Source organism: Canis aureus, chromosome 13 (assembly GCF_053574225.1).
Source record: "Canis aureus isolate CA01 chromosome 13, VMU_Caureus_v.1.0, whole genome shotgun sequence".
Classification (NCBI taxonomy): Eukaryota; Metazoa; Chordata; class Mammalia; order Carnivora; family Canidae; genus Canis; species Canis aureus.
The window spans coordinates 23,447,626-23,468,564 of record NC_135623.1 but is presented as its reverse complement, the minus strand read 5'-3'; the positions used below and the strand labels follow the sequence as shown (position 1 = coordinate 23,468,564).

Sequence of the window (20,939 nt, the reverse complement as noted above, 5' to 3'; positions counted from 1 at the left end):
AGGAATTGCATTGTGTGTATGTGCAGGGGGAGGGGAGACCCCAGAACAATATCCTCCCCCCTCCCTCCTCAATAGGCGGAAGCCACTGGCTTCCTTCCTTTCCTGCCTCCTGCCTGCTGGAAAAACTGAGGACCAAAGGGAGAAGAGGAGATGAGAAAACTCGTCAAATAGTCCCTAGTCTATCCTTACAACTCTCCCCCACCTCAAGTGATCCCATTCCAAGGGCCATCCAGGCCACACCCATCCCCAGCATTGTGGGGCTCGACTGGTAGAAAGTGGGGCGTGCAAGCAGGGTAAATCCTCCCCACCCCTTCCCTGCTACCCCTCCCACCCAAGCTACCTCATTTCCTCTTCCTCCCCAGTACCAACACTCACTAATCAGTGCAGGCCCAGCAGCCAGTCCCAGACTGACCGGAGGCCTAGCTCGTCCTGGCTGGCCTGGTCAGCCTCCAGAGTATGGTCTGGCTGGGGCTCCCTTTGCTGCTCCCCATCCTCTTTCTGGCTTCTCATGTTGGTAAGTCTCCCCCAAGCCACTCCCACCCCTGGCCCCAAAGCCCTGATTCTCCCCTAGAAAGCCTTAGGATCACTTCCATCACCTATAGGTACACACCCAATCAGCTAAAAGTAGGCTCAAGGCCTCCAAAACCCAGGCAGGCCCAAGAGTATTCTAGGAGCTGTGCTACGGGTTATTGGTTGAAAGGCACCCAGCCTCCAGATCTGTGTAACAGATCCTGTGATGCTGACCACCTATGGCTGTTATGGGGTTTAAATGAGATAATTTATGCAGAGCACCCAGTGCCCAGTTTTTTGGTAAGCTGCAGCTGATTCCCTCAGTCATGGCCAAAGAGGATTAGAATGCAAAGGCTATCTTTGAGTGGTAGGTGGGGACATGGGGTGAAGGATAAAAGACACAAGTAGCTCCAGAGGAGCACTTAGGAGTAGTCAGCTACTCTGCTTGGGGGTAGTAGACGACAAAGGAATCCAGAAAGACTTCACTAAGAGCAGTGGTCTTCATTCCAGGCAGCCAGAACAGTAGATGCAAGTCTCAGAGGTGTGGAAGTGCATGGGAGAGAAGGTTCTTGGAGGGAACTCAGCAGGAGAGGCAGAGCGTGAGCAACGAGGGGCTCAAGAGCATGCTCTGTACCCTGAGGACAGTGGGGAGCTGAGGGAGGTTGCAGACCAGAGAGCCACAAGGTCTTAGATGGTCACTCTGGAGGATGAGTTGGGGAAGGATGGGATGCTGAGATGGTCCAGGTGAGTAAGGGCGAGGCCTAAAGGGTGGGCTTGGAGATGGAAGGGGCAATGAAGAAGCTTTGAGGAAGTAGAAATCTGCAGAATTTTGTGACTGATTGGCCAGCCAGCAACATTCTTAGAGGTACGGAGTTTAGAGTCAGACAACCTGGCTCTGCCAGTTACTAATTGTATGCCCTTGGGCAAGTTACTTTCCAAGTCTTCGTGCGCCGGCTATAAAATTGGAGTAATAACACCCACCACCCAGGGTGGGATGATAAAATGAGAGAACACGCATCAAGTGCCTGCCGTATAACTGACCTCCAATAAACATTAATTATCACGAAAGGAGGAGCATGAGAGGACTGCAAAGTTTGTGTCTCAGGTGGTTAGTGCCACCTCTTGAGCCAGGGAGCACCAGAGACGCGCGGGCCTGGGGAAAGCTGATAGAAACGCAGGCCCAAGCGGAGAGGCCGTCCCAGGGCTGTTGACTCAGAGGTGACAGTTAAAGCAGGGCGGTGGGGGGAGTTGATGAGCTTGCTCCAGGAAGCCTGTAGAATAATTATTTTTGCCCTCCTCTGTAAATGGGAAGACATCAACTTCCCTGGGCGGGGGGGGGGGGGGGGGGGGGGGGGGGGGGGGGGGCGCCGCGGGAAGATCCAACGCAAAAGCAGGTGCTCGGGCATATGGTGGGGGGTCAGCAAATGCTAACTTGATTTCCTCCTGCTAGGCTTTGGAATACTCATCCATAAGCTAAGTGGCATTTAAGCTAACTAATTATTTGCCAGTTAATGGGCAGGAAAAGAAAAGCAGGGCCTCCCCGCCTTTCTGCCCCACAACCACCCTGCTGAGCGGCCACCTCTCTCCCTTCACTCCCAGGAGGGCAAGCCTTGTCTACATTTCTGGAGGGGCAGGGAGGGCTTTCTCCAAGACGGGCCTGTTCTCGGGGGCTGTCCTGGACAGCCGCTCCCGCTCCCCTTCGCAGTGTGCGACAGGTGGGGACGCCAAGCGGCAGCAGGGCCTTGGGCGGTGAGGAACCGGAGACAGGGAGCGCCCATCATTCCTTCCGAGGCCCTGAAGGGAAGCCATCTGGCAGGAGAAGGGGGTGGGGGCGGGGGGCAGGAGGCCAGGGGAGGGGCTTTGTTTTTGTTTTTAGGACGGAGGGACTGGGCGGGGGGGACAGGAAGGGAGGGGAGGGAAAGGAGGCCTGGGAGGGCGCGGCGGCCTGGGGACCCGGTGGCACGCAGGTGGCGTCCCCTCCAGGCGCCGCGGTGGACCTGACGCTGCTGGCCGACCTGCGGCTCGTGGAGCCCCAGCGCTTCTTCCTGACCTGCGTGTCCGGGGAGGCCGGGCCGGGCCGGGGCGCCGAGGCCTGGGCGCCGCCGCTGCTGCTGGAGAAGGACGACCGCATCGTGCGCACGCCGCCCGGGCAGCCCCCGCACCTGCTGCGCAACGGCTCGCACAGCGTCACGCTGCGGGGCTTCTCGCAGCCCTCCGACCTCGTGGGCGTCTTCTCGTGCGTGGGCGGCGCGGGCCCGGGGCGCACCCGCGTCCTCTACGTGCACAACAGCCCCGGAGGTGAGTGTGGGGCGCAGGTGGGGTGGGGGCTGGAAGGGAGCCCGCCGTGGACCTCTGACCCCCCATCGCCTCCACCCATCTCACCCCGCCCCGGCTCCCCGCCCGCAGCGCACCTGCTCCCGGACAAGGTCACGCACACGGTGAACAAGGGCGACACGGCCGTGCTTGCGGCGCGTGTGCACAAGGAGAAGCAGACGGATGTGATCTGGAAAAGCAACGGTGAGAGGACCCATGGGCCTGGCGCCTCACCACACAGCACCCCCGGCCGGGGCGCCCCAGCTTTGGCCCCCTACACAGCCCCCACTCTGATACACCTGCCACCCTCCCTGCACACTCCACTCCAACCTGTCAGGAAGCACCTGCACCCAACTCTTCTCCGGCTGCAGCTGTCCTCCCACTGCACCCAGAGGATCAGCAGCCCCGTGGTTGGCTACCTCCTTCCCTGTTACCCTCAAGTCAGCCCTGTGTTGAACCCTCACCTTTGTCTCCCCCCTGGGAGTTAGCAGGTGCTGTCACATAGCCCCCCTGGCAGGGAGCGGCAGCACCGTCAGGGAAGAAGAGAACTGGTAACTCAGCCCAGGCCTGCACCAACCTTGGCCCTATTGGATGGACCTTCTGGCCACCCCACAGAAGCGAGCCATTATTCTATGTGGCCCCAAATATTCCTTGCCTCTACTCTCAGACCCACAGCCTTCTGGCTGCCTCTTGCATCCCTGGGCTCTTGAAGGGAGGATCCTTCCCTTGGGCCTCAGGGTTTGCCTCCTGAGCACCAGGCCCCCTGAAGTGATGAGGAGTGTGGAGAGTCAAGTAGACCTGAGCTCCCTACAGTCCAGTCCCAGGCAAAGAGGCATAAAGGGGGTAGGACAAGGACAGGGACCCTAGTATTTGGGTCTGCAGGTCTTGGAAGAAGAGGCTTCTGGGAGAAGTCCCCAGGTAGATAACCCCTGAACTGTGCCGAGAAAGAGGAATGGGAATTAGCCGCACACAGGAGGAGGAAAGGACATTCCAGGAGGAGGATTGGCTAAGAGCAAAGGCAGGAAGTGCTGAAATACCATGGTGTTTCTAGAAGAGAAACCAGCATTTCCAGAACTCAGGCATGTTAGGAATCAGGCAGGGTGTGGAAAGGTGTAGGGCCAGAGGGCTCAGCGGTGGCCAAACTGGTGAACGCGATGTGCTAAGGCGTCTGAGCAGGGATGCTGCGGAGGCTTCTGTTGGGGCAAGTCCTACTGGCTGCTGAGTGGAGGCTGGACAGGGAAAGAGGGGGACAGAGGCAGAGGAGACTGCCTGGAAGGCTGAGGGAGGCTGGGGCCACGGTGGAGGTGGCCAGGAGCGGCGTGGAAAGAACTGGCCTGCTTTAGCAGATGAGGAGGGGCGGGACGGAGCAGGACCTGGTGACTTCCTGAGTGTTGGTGGGGCGTGGAACAGAGGATGCACCCCAGCATTCTGGCTTGGGGACAGCCCCTGGCTGGTGCCTTGCCCCAGTTCTGGCAACTGTACTGTACACATTGATGTGACCTGGGCACGAGCTCTCACTTGGTGCTGAGACCTCTGACCCATTTCTGCCCCCAGGATCCTACTTCTATACCCTGGACTGGCATGAAGCCCAGGACGGGCACTTCCTGCTGCAGCTCCCCAACGTGCAGCCACCTTCGAGTGGCATCTACAGTGCCACCTACCTGGAAGCCAGCCCCCTAGGCAGCGCCTTCTTCAGGCTCATTGTGCGGGGTTAGGAGCAGAGGGCAGAGATGGAGGGTGGTATGGGAGGCTGGGAGCCCTGTGAGAGCATTTGTGGTGGGCACCCCGGCCTGCCCCCGTGGTCAGCAGCCGTGGTAGGTGGGTGAGGGTCAGCTGTTGAAAGCACGTTCCTCCAGGCTGTGGGGCAGGGCGCTGGGGACCAGACTGTACCAAGGAATGCCCCGGCTGCCTGCACGGAGGTGTCTGCCATGACCAGGATGGCGAGTGTGTGTGTCCCCCTGGATTCACTGGTACCCGCTGCGAGCAGGGTAAGGGGGACGGGGAGCTAGGACCGAGGCAGGAGAGGGTGACTGGCTGGGGGAAGCCTCTTGAACCGAGAGGATGGAGCCTGGTGGGTGGCAAGAATGCCAAGTGGGTCCTGAACCCTGAGGCCCAACAGTGGACCCTACACCCACGCGCCCGTCTCCAGCCTGCAGGGAGGGCCGTTTTGGGCAGAGCTGCCAGGAGCAGTGCCCAGGCACGTCGGGCTGCCGGGGTCTCACCTTCTGCCTCCCGGACCCCTACGGCTGCTCTTGTGGATCTGGCTGGAGAGGAAGCCAGTGCCAGGAAGGTACGGACTGACCTGCCCAGACAGCCGGCCACAAGCTGGACCTGGAGCCTCCACTCTGGTCCTCCACAGGCCCCTGCTCACCTGGCCCGCGCCCTCTCTGCCCAGCCCATCATTACCCGGGCCCCAGCTGTGCCCGCATTGCCCCTGACCTGTGTCCCTCTAACCACAACCCCTCTCTCTTCCCAGCCTGTGCCCCTGGCCACTTCGGGGCAGATTGCCGTCTCCAGTGCCACTGTCGGAACGGTGGTACTTGTGACCGCTTCAGTGGCTGCGTCTGTCCCTCCGGGTGGCACGGAATGCACTGTGAGAAGTCAGGTATGAGCACAAGGGCCTCTGGGATCTCTCAAGACAAGTCAGCCTTCACCAGACACACCTTCCTGGCTCGAAGTCCTGCACTCGGGGAGCTTGCAGGCCAGGAGGACTTCTCATCGCCCAGACCACACCACCCATACGGGGAGGGGCAGCAGCCCAGAGAGGGGGACGGAGCCCAGAGGAGGCCTCGGCCCCTCTGAGAGGTTCAGGGAGGGCTTTGGGGAAGGGGCAAGGTCTGAGATGGGGTATGAAGGATGACAGTGAGATGGCTGGGGAAGGAGCACGCGCAAAGGCCCGGGGGGCTGAGGACTTGGTCGGATACCTGGACGGTGGAGTACGGGGAGGCCGGGGGGAGTGGCCGGGAGAGGCGAACCTTGGCGACTTTGAACTCAGACCAGCAGGTATGCACTGTGACGGGGAGGAGGGAATTGTGGGAGAGTGGAGGCAGGAGACCCCAGAGTGTGTGTAACAGAGCCCAGAAATGAACGAGATCTGACCCAGTGTTCGGGCTGTGAGGCGGGTGAGGGGCCCGCATTGGCCAAGAGAGGACCTTGGGGTGGGGGACCAGGAGGCAGACCCGGCGGCCCAGCAGAGGCAGGGTACGCGGGGCTGCAGGACCTCTGCTGGGATTCAGGACACGGGACGAGGGCAGCTGGGGGCTTCAGAACGTGTCCTCTCTCTCCCTAGACCGGATCCCGCAGATCCTGGACTTGGCCTCGGAACTGGAGTTCAACTTAGAGACCATGCCCCGGATCAACTGTGCAGCCGCGGGGAACCCCTTCCCGGTGCGGGGCAGCATGGAGCTCCGGAAGCCCGACGGCACGGTCCTCCTGGTCAGCCCCCACCCTGCCCCTCCTGCCCTGCATCTGCTCCCCCAGACCCTGAGCCCCGGGGCTTTCCGCAGGCTCAGATGGGGTCAGGCTGACTGTTGAGAAACTGGCACTGGCCCTCTGTCCCCATGTTGGCCACATGGGTGCCCATTGTGTGCAGTCTGTCCCCTTCCCCTGTCTCTCTCAGTCCACCAAGGCCATTGTGGAGCCAGACAGGACCACAGCCGAGTTCGAGGTGCCCCGCTTGACCCTTGGGGACAGCGGGCTCTGGGAGTGCCGCGTGTCCACGTCTGGTGGCCAAGACAGCCGACGTTTCAGGGTCAACGTCAAAGGTCAGTGATGTCCTGCGCCCGTGGAGGACGGTGGGCAAGGTGGGCCCTGGCTGATGCTGCTCAGACTGGGCATTGAAGCAGGAAGGGCCGGGGCACCTCAAGTGACTGCCCAGCACCAGGGCTTGTCACGGACCAGAGCTCGGTGCCGGCCAGGGTCAGGGCAGGAGCGTAGCTCGGACCTATCTGCAAAGGACATCCCGTGCCCTAGAAACAGGACATCTCTGGCCCTGCCTGGCCTCCTGCCTGGCCGTGCTGGCTCTCTCCACCTCCTCACAAGCCCTGCACACCATGTTCCTTTAATTCTGCCTCTGGGGTGCTGCTTCCTGCTCCGAGTCACACCCCAGGGCTCCCTGTGCCAGGACTGGGGAGCGCTTGGGGTGCCTGAGCTCAGAGGGTGACCTGCCACCCAGAGGAGCTGCATGGGGGTTTCCAGGTGAATAGGGAGGAGGCCGCCCGAGCCCAGGATGGGCCCGAGCATGACCACATCCCTCTTCCTTCTTCAGCACCAGGAGCCCTAGCTCCCTTGCCCTCTGCTCCTGACGGCCCACGTCCCCCACACAAACCCAGACCCCTCTCCTCTTCCTCTGGCTCTTCTCCCCACTTGCTCTCACCCCTCCCACAGCTTCGCAGCTGCCCCACCCGCAGGACTTAGCAGTGTGGCCTGGGCTCCGCCTCCAGCCACCCTGTCTCTTCTCCCCAGGCTTCCACCCAGGCAATTTGGGTTCAGATCCTCACCACGAGTTCCTGCCTCCATGCCTTCAAGCCGCTTAGCACCTCACATCTTCTTTTTCTCTCCCCGCACAGCAGCAAGGACATAAGCACCCACCAGAGAGGGTTGCTGTGAAGCAAGTCAGATGGTGCATTTAATGCATTTAAGTTGCACTTAAGCACCGAGCGTGGTGACTGACGCAGGGCGGGTGCTCCATATACATTGACATTTATTGTTAGTTTATTTTCTAAAGAATTTTATTTATTCGAGAGAGAGCCAGAGAGAGTGGGGGGGGAGGAGCAGAGGGAGAGGGACAAGCAGACCCTGCCCCTAGCACAGAGCCCCAAGTGGGGCAGAGGGCCCCAGAGGTCATGACCTGGGCTGAACCAGGAGCCAGGAGCCCAACCTCCTGAGGCACCCCGATTGTGACACCTGTTAAAGTGCCCTCTCCCGTAGTGTTGGCTGTTCTCTGGCAATTCTCAGATCCGAGCCGCAGCTTTGACCACTGTCCTGAGCTCCAGACCCATTTGGTGGAAACTCCAGAAGTGGGGGTCTGGTTCTGAAGTCAGTGTGGAAGTGTGGGCGCGCTTTACATCTGAACACTGCCCGCACAGCTGACCCCCCAGCATGAGCTCTGGGACCCCAACCCCTCTCTCCTCTCCCCTCCTTCCTGTCAGACACCACAGCTCCTGCCCACACCCCCGCCTCCTGCGCTCCCTCTCCGCAACCCATTCACCCTTCCATCCACTCTCCTTAGAACCATCAGTCCAATACACGTTTGGGGGGGCAGTTACGGCCCTGATGTAATAATCGGGGAAGAAAAGCTAAGGCCGGAGGGACAACAAGCACAGAGTGAGGAAGCCAGGCAGGAAGATAAGAGCTGTTTGGGGTGGAAGTGGCCGGTTCCAGGTGGCCTGGCCAAACACCGGGTTCGCACTGCGCTTGTACCTCCTGCTGGCTGCGTGTCCACAGGCCAGGAAAGCTCTCCGAGCCTTGTCACAAGGGGTGACAGCCCTGTCGGAAAGGTAGCTGTGACCCGGAGAGGTTGTACACGTGAAGCAGCTGGGATAGAACAGGTGCTTCATCCCTGGCTACCTTTTTTTTCCCCCAACAAAAAGAGTGACAGATGTTGGGGGGCGGGCAGGCTGACAGCAGGCTGTGTCCCTGCCTTGGGTTTCCGCCCCCTGCATGTCCCGCACTGCATGGACAGCCAGCCCTCCCCCGAGTCCATCCAGCCATGTCAGACCAGACCTCACATCCTTGGGGACACACTCATGTCCTCGTGGCCAGGTCCCTGAGCTCCGAGCTGCCCAGAGGGCCGGACACCGGCCTGACTGGTCGCCGGCGCCGCTGGTCGCCTGTTGAACTTGGTCGCTCCCCAGCCCAGAGGGGCCCGAGGTCTAAACCAAGCCGCCGAGACCCCTTTGCTGGCCAGAGCAGAGTCCTCTGCCTTTTCTGAGGACGGGGCAGGCCGTCTGGGCCCTGCCTGACCTCGGGTCCCCCGGCAGTGCCCCCGGTGCCCCTGACCCCTCCTCGGCTCCTGGCCAAGCACAGCCGCCAGCTCGTGGTCTCGCCGCTGGTCTCCTTCTCCGGGGACGGACCCATCGCCTCCGTCCGCCTGCACTACCGGCCCCAGGACAGCACCATGGCCTGGTCGGCGATTGTGGGTGAGCTGGGCGACAGCTGGGGGAGAGGGGGTCTGGGGCCCCGCAGGGGTGTGGGTGACAACGCCGGGAAGGGGCACAGTGAAGGGGGGGTGGCAGCTTCTGGAAGAGGCGGGGGCTGAGTAGTGTGTGCCGCCCCCAGTGGACCCCAGTGAGAATGTGACTTTAATGAACCTGAGACCGAAGACAGGATACAGCGTCCGAGTGCAGCTGAGCCGGCCGGGGGAGGGCGGGGAGGGGGCCTGGGGGCCTCCCACCCTCATGACCACGGACTGTCCCGGTGAGAGGCGGGAGTCATCCCTTCGCGTCCGCCCAGGGGATACCCTCCTGTGCACACAGGGGTCACCCTGCCTTGCCCACCCCAGGGGCCCCTGCCTTCCCCACTGGAGGTTGTCCCCCCTTGCCCCCTGGGGATCACTGTCCTGGCCAGCCCCAGGGGCCAACTGAACAGTCTGCCTCCCGACCTCCGACCCCAGAGCCCTCACTGCAGCCGTGGCTGGAGGGCTGGCACGTGGAGGGCCCTGACCGGCTGCGAGTGAGCTGGTCCTTGCCCTCGGTGCCCGGGCCACTGGTGGGCGATGGTTTCCTGCTGCGCCTATGGGATGGGGCACGGGGACAGGAGCGGCGGGAGAACGTGTCGTCCCCCCAGGCCCGCACCGCCCTCCTGACGGGACTCGCGCCGGGCACCCAGTACCAGCTGGACGTGCGGCTGTACCACTGCACCCTCCTGGGCCCCGCCTCGCCCCCTGCGCGCATGCTTCTGCCCCCCAGCGGTGTGTATGCTCGGGAGGGGGCTCCCGGGCTCAGGGTGACGGGAGGACGCAGGACGCGGGAGGTTACAGGAGGGCAGGTGGATGCGGAGAGAATGCAGGACACGTGGGCAATGAGGGGGAAGGAGGGCAGACAGACGTGAGCACAGGGAGGACGTGGGACGGGCTGATATGGGAGGCCAGTGGGAGGTGGGTCCCCAGGAGCCTCGGGATGGGGAGAGATGGGGAGGCCAGGCCTCATGTGAGATCAGCGTCAGGGGAGGGGGTGATGCGCAGGAGGACATGGGATTTGGGGGAACACAGGGCACAGGGGCCTGGGGACACCCTGGCACAGACGGAGAGCAAGGGGAGCAGAAGCTTGGGGTTCGTGAAGGGATCTAGGGAGAGGACTCCAGCCCAGGGGGGAAAGGTGGAGGTTGGTGGGATGGCTCCCATTCCGGGGTCCACAGAGCAGGGGACACAGCTCGAGCGGGTCTGACCCCAGAGCTACATGCCCTGCTCCTGTGTGAGCCCTGCCTTCCCGCCCCCGTCTCCCCAGGGCCCCCAGCCCCCCGCTACCTCCGTGCCCAGGCCCTCTCAGACTCAGAGATCCAGCTGACGTGGCTGCGCCCAGAGGCTCCGGCTGGGCCTATATCCAAGTACATCGTGGAGGTGCAGGTGGCGGGGGGCTCGGGAGACCCGCTGTGGATGGACGTGGACAGGCCCGAGGAGACCAGCACGGTTGTCCGTGGCCTTAACGCCAGCACACGCTACCTCTTCCGTGTGCGGGCCAGTATCCAGGGTCCCGGAGACTGGAGCACTGTGGTGGAGGAGTCCACCCTGGGCAATGGTGAGAGAGCGGGGCCCCGGGGGGCTCCTGGTCCTAGGGTCGGCCCCCCGCGCCCTCTCCTTCCACACTGTCTCCAGCTTTGGAGCTGGGACACCCAAGGCCCCTCCCAACAAGTGACACGAGTCCTGATACTGGGCACCCTGACCCTTCCCTGCTTCCGTGGCCTTAGTGCTGGGAGTATCATGTCACTGCAGCGAACCATTGGCCTGACAGCCCTGGTCCCACTGGTTCTAGGATCTCTGACCCCTCTGTCCCTGACCCAGGCGCCCCCGTGATCTCCGTTGCGTGCAGGTCTGCAGAGTGAGGGCCCGGTCCAAGAAGTCCAGGCGGCTGAGGAGGGCCTGGACCGGCAGCTGATCCTGGCTGTAGTGGGCTCTGTGTCTGCCACCTGCCTCACCATCCTGGCTGCCCTGCTAACCCTCGTGTGCATCCGCAGAAGCTGCCTGCACCGCAGACGCACCTTCACCTACCAGTCTGGCTCGGTCAGTCCCTGGACGCGCCCGGGTTGCACGCGTGCACACCCTGTGTCTGACCCCGTGTGTGTGCAGCGTGTGTGCGCGTCTCTCTGTTGCAGGCGTAGGACTACACTCAACAATGCTCAAGGGTGCAAAATGTAAATTTTCTTTATTTTCCTAGAATTGAATTCAATTCCTAAGTCAGTCGATGTTGGCGGTGAGATATTCAATACTCCCAGTTCAAGATAACTCTGTCAGGTCCCTATTCCGCTGCGGTTAATCCAGGACCCTCCCTCTCCTCACTGGGCAGGGGGATACCTGGGCTTCATGCTGGTCTCTGTCCTGGCGGACCCTCTGGGACCTGGGAGCCTCCTGCCCACAGGCCCCTCGCTCGTACTGTTGAGTCTCTCATCCCAGCCTCATCTCTGCAAAGGCCAGGGCCTCCCCAGGGAGAATTAAGAGCTGCGAGGTGCTTCCTGTACCCTGCGGAGGGCGTGTTCTGCGGCCCCCACACTCTTCATCGCAGCCCTGGTTACCTGTCGCTGCAAGGGAGGGGAGAGGGAGCACCGCCTCCACCCTCCCTGGCCTCACTGTAAACTTGTCTGAGCTTTAGGTAGCAGTCTGCACCCTCCAGCCCCCAGGCCCCCACTTGGGTAGGAGCAGGGCAGGCCCCCCTTCCAGGACCAGCATCACCTCCTCCTGCCACCCCCCCCCCTCCCCCCCCCCCGCCCACCCCTCTCTCCCCCTGCCTGTCCTGCCTCCTGTGGGATCTTCCCTGCTGGTCTGTCCCAGACTCTGCCCTTGGTCCTCTACACCTGGGCTCTGGATATTTACAGCCAAGCTTTGGCATTTCGAACAAAAGCAAAACACAAAACAAAACAAAACAAAAAAACTCTCTTCTCTCTCAAGGGCTGATCCTTGTGATAGAAAGCCTAGTGTCCGAGGCTATTGTCTCTGCCTTGGTAAAAACCGCCTTCAGAGATTCAATTGGCCCCTTTGTTCCAGGCTGCTCCCTCTGAGGTCAGCGCTGAGGTGGGGGCGGGGTGTTGCATACAAATGTTGAGGGCAGGAGGTGGGAAAGCAGCCTTGCACAGAGAGACAACCCTAACATCCGTCGTCGGGAGGAACACTGCCTCCTGTGCCCTCCTGAAGGTGTGTGCGTGCCCGTGGAGGAGTGCACGTGTGCGTCCGCTGGTGGGCACCCCCTGTGTGTCTGCGTGTGTCCGTGTGCTCGTGCCCCTCTGTGAGCATGTGTGCATGTGCCCACCTGCATACAGTGCCCCTGGCTGTTCGTGCCTCGTGTGAATCCAGGTGGCCCGTGCCCTTGGCCCTCACCTGTTGGGCTGGGCTTCAGCTCACTTAGGGACCCCCCACCCACCCAGGTCTGCATTAACCTTCTTCCAGTTGTCATGCCGGCCGTGCCCTGGGTCCTGTCCAGCTGTTTCCTTTTCCTGCCCTAGGCCTGCCCAGGCGGCCCCGCTCCGACATGGTCGGGGGAAGTGGACGTGCCTGTTTGTGGTGGTCTTTCCATCTTCAGCTCCCGGGTGGTTTTAGAGCTATTGATGGATGCCCCGTGGGTAGACAGTAGTCATCTCTGCTTCGGTGGAGAAAACCCCTCCAACTGACTCCCGGCAGCTCAGGCTTAGTGCTCCATGCATGTATCCTAGCTCACCGCCCAGGGCTGGAAGCCTGAGTACTTCTGGTGCCAGAAAAGCCCGGCTGTGAGATCAGCACAGTAATGGGGAGCTTGCCACTTCCCATCACAGCTCATTCCAATCCTTTCCCATTTTAAATGTTAGAGATAGCATCTTTCCATCGACTTGTGGCTCCGAGCAGCTTTACCCACTCCTTGATCTTCCAGAACCTCACACACCTGATCCCCGGCTGTGGCCTCAACTCTCTTCTTGGACATTTGTCCACCCAGCAGCCCCCTGATGGCTTCATCTATGATTCTGTGTCAGCATGTGTCCTCTGTCTGCATGTCTCTTCCTGGTCGACCACCAGAGTGTCCTCTCTGGGGGTCTCTGTCCATCTGTCTCTTCCCTGTGCCTCTTGCTGGGCCCGTGTCCACTGCATGGGCTGTCTGCCCACTTGTCCCATCCTCCGCAGGGTGAGGAAACCATCCTGCAGTTCAGCTCAGGAACCTTGACGCTAACCCGGCGGCCGAAACCACAGCCCGAGCCCCTGAGTTATCCCGTGCTGGAGTGGGAAGACATCACCTTTGAGGACCTCATCGGGGAGGGGAACTTTGGCCAGGTCATCCGGGCCATGATCAAGAAGGACGGGCTCAAGATGAATGCGGCCATCAAGATGCTGAAAGGTCCCCTGGGAGCGACCCCTGACCCCAGGCCCACCCCTCTCCTTTGTCCCACACCTGCCAGGCCTTCCCTGGCTCCTTCCAGCAACTGGCCCCCAGCCCTCACTAGCATGCCTTTTCTCTAGAATTATTTCTGGCGAAAGTGATACTGGATTCTTTCCACAGAGTACGCCTCTGAAAATGACCATCGTGACTTCGCAGGAGAACTGGAAGTTCTGTGCAAACTGGGGCATCACCCCAATATCATCAACCTCTTGGGGGCTTGTGAGAACCGAGGTGAGGCCCCAGCTCCTCACCTGCCCTGTCCTCCCAAGCCCCATCGCTGCAGTGGTTTGAGGCTCCCTGTCTCCTACGGTTGGGGCCTGCCTCCAGCGGCTGCTGGCGTGAGCCCCCACCCCGTACCTGGTCCTTCCCTCCCAGGTTACCTGTATATCGCTATTGAATACGCCCCCTACGGGAACCTGCTAGACTTTCTGCGGAAGAGCCGGGTCTTGGAGACGGACCCAGCTTTCGCCCGAGAGCATGGCACGGCCTCCACCCTCAGCTCCCGGCAGCTGCTGCGTTTTGCCAGCGATGCCGCCAACGGCATGCAGTACCTGAGTGAGAAGCAGGTGTGTGTGTGAGCGTGCGCGGGCAGGTGTGCCACGGGGACGACTGCGGGAGGGAGAGTCAGCCTGCAGTCTTGGATGTGGGGGGTAAGAAGACAGGAGGAGGACAAGACCCTGAGCTGCTGGCCCCGGGCGGGTGCATCTGCAGGGAGGTGTTGCGTTGTAAGCACCCCAGGGACACCTTGGTTGGGGTGTTGAATTGACAGTTAGAGATGCCAGCCTAGAACTCAGGAGAAAGGCCTAGTCCAGAGACCACAATCTGGGAGTCATCACCCCACAAAGGGTGAAGGAGTGGACCCCATGAGAGGTAGAGGGGAGAGATCCACCAGGACAGGGTGGAGGGTGGGGTGGGGAGTGGAGGCCTGAACCCAAGTCTGAGGACACCCTGCCTGAACGGAAGGAAGGAAAGGACAGTAGCAGGAGGGGAGCGTGACACGAGGGAAGACATTTTAAAGTTAGTGAAGTTTTGAGTGTGTTTGAGGCAGAGGAGTAGAGGCCAGTGTGGAGGGAGGGGTTGATGGAGAGAGGTCCCTGAGGAAAGTGGAGGGTCTTGTGGGGAGGATTTGAGACTCAGGGAAAGGTCACTTTGGGCAAGAGGAAGGCCTTCTCCACTTTCATCCAGGAAGGGAGAAGGAAGGGAAGAGGGAGCTGGTGAAGAGGGGAGGGTGCAGTGTGGTCACCAGAGACAAGCCCACTCTTGCCCCAGGAAGAGAGGTGCACCCTGAGCCTGGCCATGGCCAGATCATGGGAAGGATAGCCAGCAGCGTGACTCTGCTGAGGCAGGAGGCGCCGACCCCACCCTGCTGGCTGGGAAGAAGGCTGAGGTGCTGTCCTAGAGACGGAGGGTGCCCGCAGAGACCAGCTGTGAGGCCAGACCTGTCACTGGCCCAGGAGTCCCGGGCTTTTCATCCCTAGTCTTTCCTGACTCTGACCATGCCTGCAGTTCATCCACAGAGACCTGGCTGCCCGGAATGTGCTGGTCGGAGAGAACCTGGCCTCCAAGATTGCTGACTTCGGCCTTTCTCGGGGGGAGGAGGTTTATGTGAAGAAGACAATGGTAAGTCTCAGTCCCCCCTCTCAGGTTCCAATGCCTGCCCCCGGAGCCCCCGACACAGGCCCCTCCCCCTCACCTGACCCCTCAAACCCACTCTCTCCCAGGGGCGTCTCCCCGTGCGCTGGATGGCCATTGAGTCTCTGAATTACAGCGTCTATACCACCAAGAGTGATGTGTGAGTGTGGGGCTCAGAAGGGACAGGAGGGATGGGTCCCCTCAAGATGCATATAGACATAACCTAAACACATCTTAGACACGTCTCAGGTAGTATAAGCACGATTTGGGTATACCCAGAGTCTCAGGTATACCTTGGCGATGCCCAGCATCTTAGTGGGAAGGGGGTTGGGTGCTAGCTGGAAGGAGGCATTGTCTTGGAAGGTGTTTCGGTGGTAGGACTGGGGTAGGGAAGTTCAGGGCTGTGTTCATCTGATGCTGGGAGATACACTGGAGAGGTTCGGGAATGACCACTCATGGAATGTTCTCACCTTCTTCTCTGAAGGGCAGGGTCAACCCCACCTGAGAACCTAAGCAGAGCATGGCCCCAAAACCCTTTCTTTATGCTCCTCACCCCCAGATGACCATTTTGGCTGCCCTTCTGCTCCTCTTTCCAGGGAACTGGCTCTGGCCATCAGCCCCTGCCCCTTTGGCCTGGCCTGCCTTGCTCACTGTCCACCACAGTGACTGCCCCTCTGACCACCACTCAGCTACTTCCTGCTTCTGCCCCCAAACCCTCTAGATTTCCTGCCCTATTAGAAGTCCCACCCTGGTCTCCCCTGCATGGAGGTTGCTATAATATAAGAGGCAGTGAAGAAGAAGGGCTCTGGAGTCGAATTGTCAGGGTTGGATTTCAGGTCTACCACTTACTAGCAGGGTGACCTTGGGCAAGCTATCTAATCCGTCAGGACCTCCGTGTCTCCATCTGTAGAATGGGCGTAACAATAGCACCTGTATCACAAGGCTGGTGTGAGGGTTAAATGCATGAACGTGTATGTTAGATCAGTGCGTGGCCCACGGTGTGTGATTTAAATGTTAGCTGTGATGATGTTGAGCCTGGGGGCGGCTGTGAAGGAGTTCCCGTGGAGCAGACAGCAGCTGGCCAAGGTGGACACTTGCAGAGTAGCCCCACGCAGAGGCAGGGTGGGGCTGCCCCCTGGGGTCCACAGACGCTAGACTGCTGGCCCCTCGGCCTAGAAGGTAACTAAGTACATCTTTCTCATTTCAGTTGGTCCTTTGGGGTCCTCCTCTGGGAGATCGTGAGCCTTGGTGAGTTCCAGAGCCTCAGACCCCAGCTCTCTCCTTACCCCCCACCCCATTCCCTGGGCTCAGAAAGCTCTGTCCCTTCTTGCAGGGGGCACACCTTACTGTGGCATGACCTGTGCTGAGCTCTATGAGAAGCTGCCTCAGGGCTACCGCATGGAACAGCCTCGAAACTGTGATGATGAAGTGTGAGTCTCCTCAGCCTAGAGCCCCGTGACCCTGTCACCCCAATCGGCCCTTACCCCTCCTCTCAGCAATGCCCCCTCTGCAGGTACGAGCTGATGCGTCAGTGCTGGCGGGACCGTCCGTACGAGCGACCCCCCTTTGCCCAGATTGCGCTGCAGCTGGGCCGGATGCTGGAAGCCAGGAAGGTGAGGAGACTGGGGGTGATGGAGACTAGGGCTCACCAGGCTCCAGGGATCCCCTCTCACAGGAACCAGAGAGCGGCAGCTTCCGTGTCCTTGTCCCCACTGCTAGCTGCCAGGATGGCTGGGCCTCAGGATGCCACCCTCCTTTCCAGCTCTCCATGGGTTGGACACTAGGTCCTCCTAACTCTTCCAAGGCCTCGGCAGCAACTCCCTTCCCCAGGTCCCAGTCCTAGACTGCTTACCTGTCTTCCTCTGCTGGCGCCATCAGCTGGCTCTCATCACCGGGCCACCGCTCCTCACTGGGCACAGAGCCAGAGTAACAATGCATGAATGGTCAACTAACGGAATGGATGGATGCGTGAATGAAGGAATAGAATTAGTGGTTGGATGATATAATAAACATATAAGTAAACACACAATTAAATAACCAAATCTAATAATCATGTGAATAAATGAATTATCAGGTAAATATAAGTGAAGAAATATATCAAAATGAGCAAATGCAAAAAGAGTTCTTCATATGAATTAATGACTAAGTAGCTGTAGGAATCAACAAGCTGTCTTAAGGAATGATCGGTGTGGGGGGGCCTGGCTGGCCCAGTCAGTGGAGCAGATGACTCTTTATCTCCAGGTGGTGAGTTTGAGCCCCATATTGGGTGTAGAGATTATTTAAAATCGTTTTTTTTTTTTAAGATTTTCTTTATTTATTCATGAGAGACACACAGAGAGAGGCAGAGACACAGGCAGAGGGAGAAGCAGGCTCCCTGCAGGGAGCCTGATGTGGGACTCGATCCCGGGTCTCCAGGATCAGGCCCTGGGCTGAAGGTGGCTCTAAACCGCTGAGCCACCCGGGCTGCCCAGATTATTTAAAATCTTTAAACAAACACACAAACAAGAATGAATAAATGATCAAATAACTACATAAATGGGTAAATGATTAAAAAATAGCTTTATGAATAGATGAATAAATGAATGAATTCATGAGTAAACAATTCATTTGATGGGTCCATAAAAACGGAGATGAGTGGATAAAGAAGATATGGTATATACAGTTGACTTCTGAACAATGGATAGGTTGGAGGCACCAATCCCCAGGTAGTCGAAAACCTGCATATAACTTGTGCCTGCCCCAAAACTTAATTACTAATAGCCTACTATTGACTGGAAGTCTTACAGCTAACATAAACAGTCAACTAACACATATTTTGTATATGTATTATATACTGTATTCTTAGACTAAAATAAGCTAGAGAAAAGAAAATGTTAGTAAGAAAGTTATAAGGAGGAGCAAATACATTTACCGTACTGTATGGCATTTATTGAAAAAAAAATCTGGTGTAAGCAGACCCATGCAGTTCAAATCCATATTGTTCAGGGTCAGTTGTGTGTATGATGGAATATTACTCAGCCATCAAAAAGAATGAAATCTTGCCATTCACAGCAACATGGGTGGATCGAGAGGGTACTGTGCTAAGGAGGTGAAATACACCAGAGAGAGATAAATACCATACGATCTCAATTATATGTGGAATTAAACAACAACAACAATAAAAACAAATGAACAAACAAAAAACAGAAACTCATAAAACCAGAGAACAAACTAGTGGTTGCTAAGACCCACCGATTTTGGACAAAATCGGTGAAGATTAAGAGGTACAAGAGGTAGAAACTTCCAGTTACACAATGAATAAGTCCCAGGAATGAAAGCACAGCCTAAGGAATATGGTCACTGATACTGTAATAACTTTGTGTGGTGGCAGATGGTGAGTGTCAAGTCGCTGTGTTGTATGCCTGAAACTAATATAATATTGTATGTCAACTACACTTTTAATGAAAAATTTTTAAAAGCAATAAAAAAAAACCCTCTTGTTGAACGATGTGTAAGGGGCTCTCAGCTGAACCCCCAACTGTTGTCCGTTCTGGCTCTGGAGGGCCACCCTCGCCCATGGGGCCATTTGCTTGAGTCTAAATCAAGGTCTCTTCAAGTGGCCCTACCGCATGGAAGCCAGGGGGCCCCAGGCTAGAGTCACCCGCATCCCCAGCCCACACTAAAGCTTTCTCTGCTTCCCAGGCCTACGTGAACATGTCGCTGTTTGAGAACTTCACTTACGCGGGCATCGACGCCACAGCCGAGGAGGCCTGAGCTGCTGTCAAGCCAGAACCGGGCTCTGCTGGCCAGAGCAAATCCGCTCTCCGACCTGTGACTTCTGATCCTTGCAGCCTCTGATCTGAGCTGCCTCAAGGAATTTTTTTTAACTTAAGAAAAGAGGGGATTCAGGGGTGGGGTGGGCTTAGGGGATGCGGGTCCTCATCCTTTAGAGTTGCTCCCATGCCTTCTGCAGCTACTCTTATAGTGACTCCTCTCATTTCTCCTTCTCGTTCAGCCGCTCCACATATATCTCCTCTTCTGCAACTGCCCTCACTCAGCCCTTCCTTCAGCTCCTGCACCCAAGCCAGCACCCACACCACTAACATTTCCCATTCGGCTACTCCCCCACGTCTGGCTTTATAATCAGAAAAAAATAAATGCTCTGAGAAGCTCCATCCAATGTCTTTCTTTTACTTGCTGGCCAATCCCAAGGAAAAGTTAAACCAAAGAGAAACTCGGACTTTCCAAGAAAAAAAACATGGTCCCTAGTTAGACAACCATAGGCCCAAGCCCTGTACTGGGGGTTGTCTCTCCGTGCTGGGGAATGTTCTTGAAGATTCATTTTACACAGACACCACCACCCACGTCTCTGTCCTATGAGAAGTCCAGTTTCCCCTGGTCTCCTGGTCTCCTCCCTGTCTCCAGCCCCCATCAGCAGCAGGCCTCCCGATGTCTCTATGTAACTGCTCGTCCAAACAGTCCGAGCCAGGATCAGCTCCACCTCAGCTCAGACTGACACCTCAGTACCAGACAGATGCTGGCTTGTCTTGAGCTCCCACCTCTGCTTATGTCTCTTGGTGGCCTTCCCTGGCTTGGTAGCCACCTTACTGACCCGCCTATAGGCCCCAGAGGAGGAAGGCAGAGGTCACTTCCAATTTGAGCCAGTCACGGCAGGATTCCTTCACCTTCCACAGGGTCTTATTGTGTGCTGGGAGGTGCTTGTGCCCTGAAAGCTAGGCCCATATCACAATCTCAGGTTGTGTGGCCTTCAGGTTTGCCCATGCTTTGGATTTGCCACTGCTGTCCTCAGATTTCTCTTCCCCCAGTCCTTAAGAAACAAGATTTGTCTTGCTTCACATGTGTTTTCAGTGAATCAGATGAAATCAAAGAAAGCATAACACAGTATGGCATTGTAATAACATGGATTCTAGAATCACATGGATCCATGTGCAGGTTCCTACTATATCACTTACTGTCTGTGTGACCTTAAGCAAGTCACTTAACCTCTCTGAGCTTCAGTTTTCTCCTCTACAAAATGGGTTTAGTAATAGCTACCTCACTGTTGGTAGCACTAAATGAGATCACACCAGCATGGACCGCATTGGGCCTGGTACATATAGTACATGCTCAGTAAGTGTCAGTTGATATAATATACAAATGTAAGGAGTTTGGAAGAGGCGGTGGTCATTATCAGAACCTGTATTCCAAAAAGACTTGAGTGGTTGGAGTGAGGGGCTGAATTTAAGAAGAAGTGCACTGGAGTAATTGGGAGGCTATGCAGGACGGGGAGGTAGGATTCGCTAGAATGAAATTTCAGATCTACTGCAGGGATATTTCAAGGTCCAGAATACAAAGTTGTCCTGGGGGTTCAGGGAACACTTGGGTGGCCCAGTTGGTTAAGCATCCGACTCTTGATTTCAGTTCAGGTCATGATCTCAGGATCGTGAGATCAAGCCCTACATCAGGCTCCACGCTCAGTGAGGAATCTGCTTGGGAATCATCTCCCTCTGCCCCTCCCCCTGCTCATGCTCTCTCTCTCTCTCTCTCTCTCTCAAATAAATAAATCTTTTTTTAAAAAGATTTATTTATTTATTCATTAGAGACAAAGAGAGAGAGAGAGAGAGAGGCAGAGACACAGGCAGAGGGAGAAGCAGGCTCCATGCAGGGAGCCCAATGTTGGGCATGAAGCACTTAAATTTTTCAAAAAGTCCTTGATGGAGACGAATATATAAACAAAAGTGCCCCTGTGGGGTGACAGGTATGTAACAAACAATGAAACATAGCTGTATAAATACAGCATACTGTGGGAGAGGGAGGGAACCTGGGAAACAGACAGAAAGTAGAGTCAGGAAGACTTCCAGAGAAAGTGACATTTTAATTTAGCTGCGAAGAAAAAGGAGCTTGCCAGAGGATAGGATCCTGGCAGAGGAAAATAGCACCTGTGATGCGGTA

General features: G+C 57.6%; 1 protein-coding gene across 3 annotated transcripts; it reads left to right on the top strand.

The window, feature by feature from the left end:
- The first annotated feature begins 358 nt into the window (after positions 1-358).
- On the top strand, positions 359-19,162 carry TIE1 (tyrosine kinase with immunoglobulin like and EGF like domains 1). 3 transcript variants are annotated; one of them, XM_077845382.1, is made up of 23 exons: positions 360-514; positions 2,494-2,808; positions 2,917-3,027; positions 4,378-4,533; positions 4,680-4,811; positions 4,973-5,113; positions 5,300-5,428; positions 6,113-6,258; positions 6,443-6,587; positions 8,805-8,963; positions 9,103-9,240; positions 9,437-9,733; positions 10,269-10,559; positions 10,851-11,041; positions 13,124-13,334; positions 13,497-13,607; positions 13,752-13,942; positions 14,883-14,996; positions 15,098-15,168; positions 16,216-16,256; positions 16,342-16,438; positions 16,522-16,621; positions 18,690-19,162. In XM_077845382.1, exons 1-23 carry the CDS (start codon positions 457-459, stop codon positions 18,759-18,761), a joined length of 3,417 nt encoding a protein of 1,138 aa, XP_077701508.1. In that variant the 5' UTR covers positions 360-456; the 3' UTR covers positions 18,762-19,162. The 3 variants fall into 3 exon arrangements, 2 of the variants coding, with proteins under 2 accessions (XP_077701508.1, XP_077701509.1); XM_077845383.1 differs by lacking the exon at positions 9,103-9,240; XR_013350471.1 differs by lacking the exons at positions 16,342-16,438; positions 16,522-16,621; positions 18,690-19,162 and having other exon boundaries at positions 359-514; positions 14,894-14,996.
- Positions 19,163-20,939: the final 1,777 nt, after the last annotated feature.

Coding starts and splice junctions, on each gene's coding strand:
- TIE1 (XM_077845382.1), top strand. CDS start 457: ATGGTCTGGCTGGGGCTCCCTTTGCTGCTCCCCATCCTCTTTCTGGCT. Junction 3,028..4,377: donor TGTGATCTGGAAAAGCAACG/GTGAGAGGACCC, acceptor TTCTGCCCCCAG/GATCCTACTTCTATACCCTG. Junction 4,534..4,679: donor CTTCAGGCTCATTGTGCGGG/GTTAGGAGCAGA, acceptor ACGTTCCTCCAG/GCTGTGGGGCAGGGCGCTGG.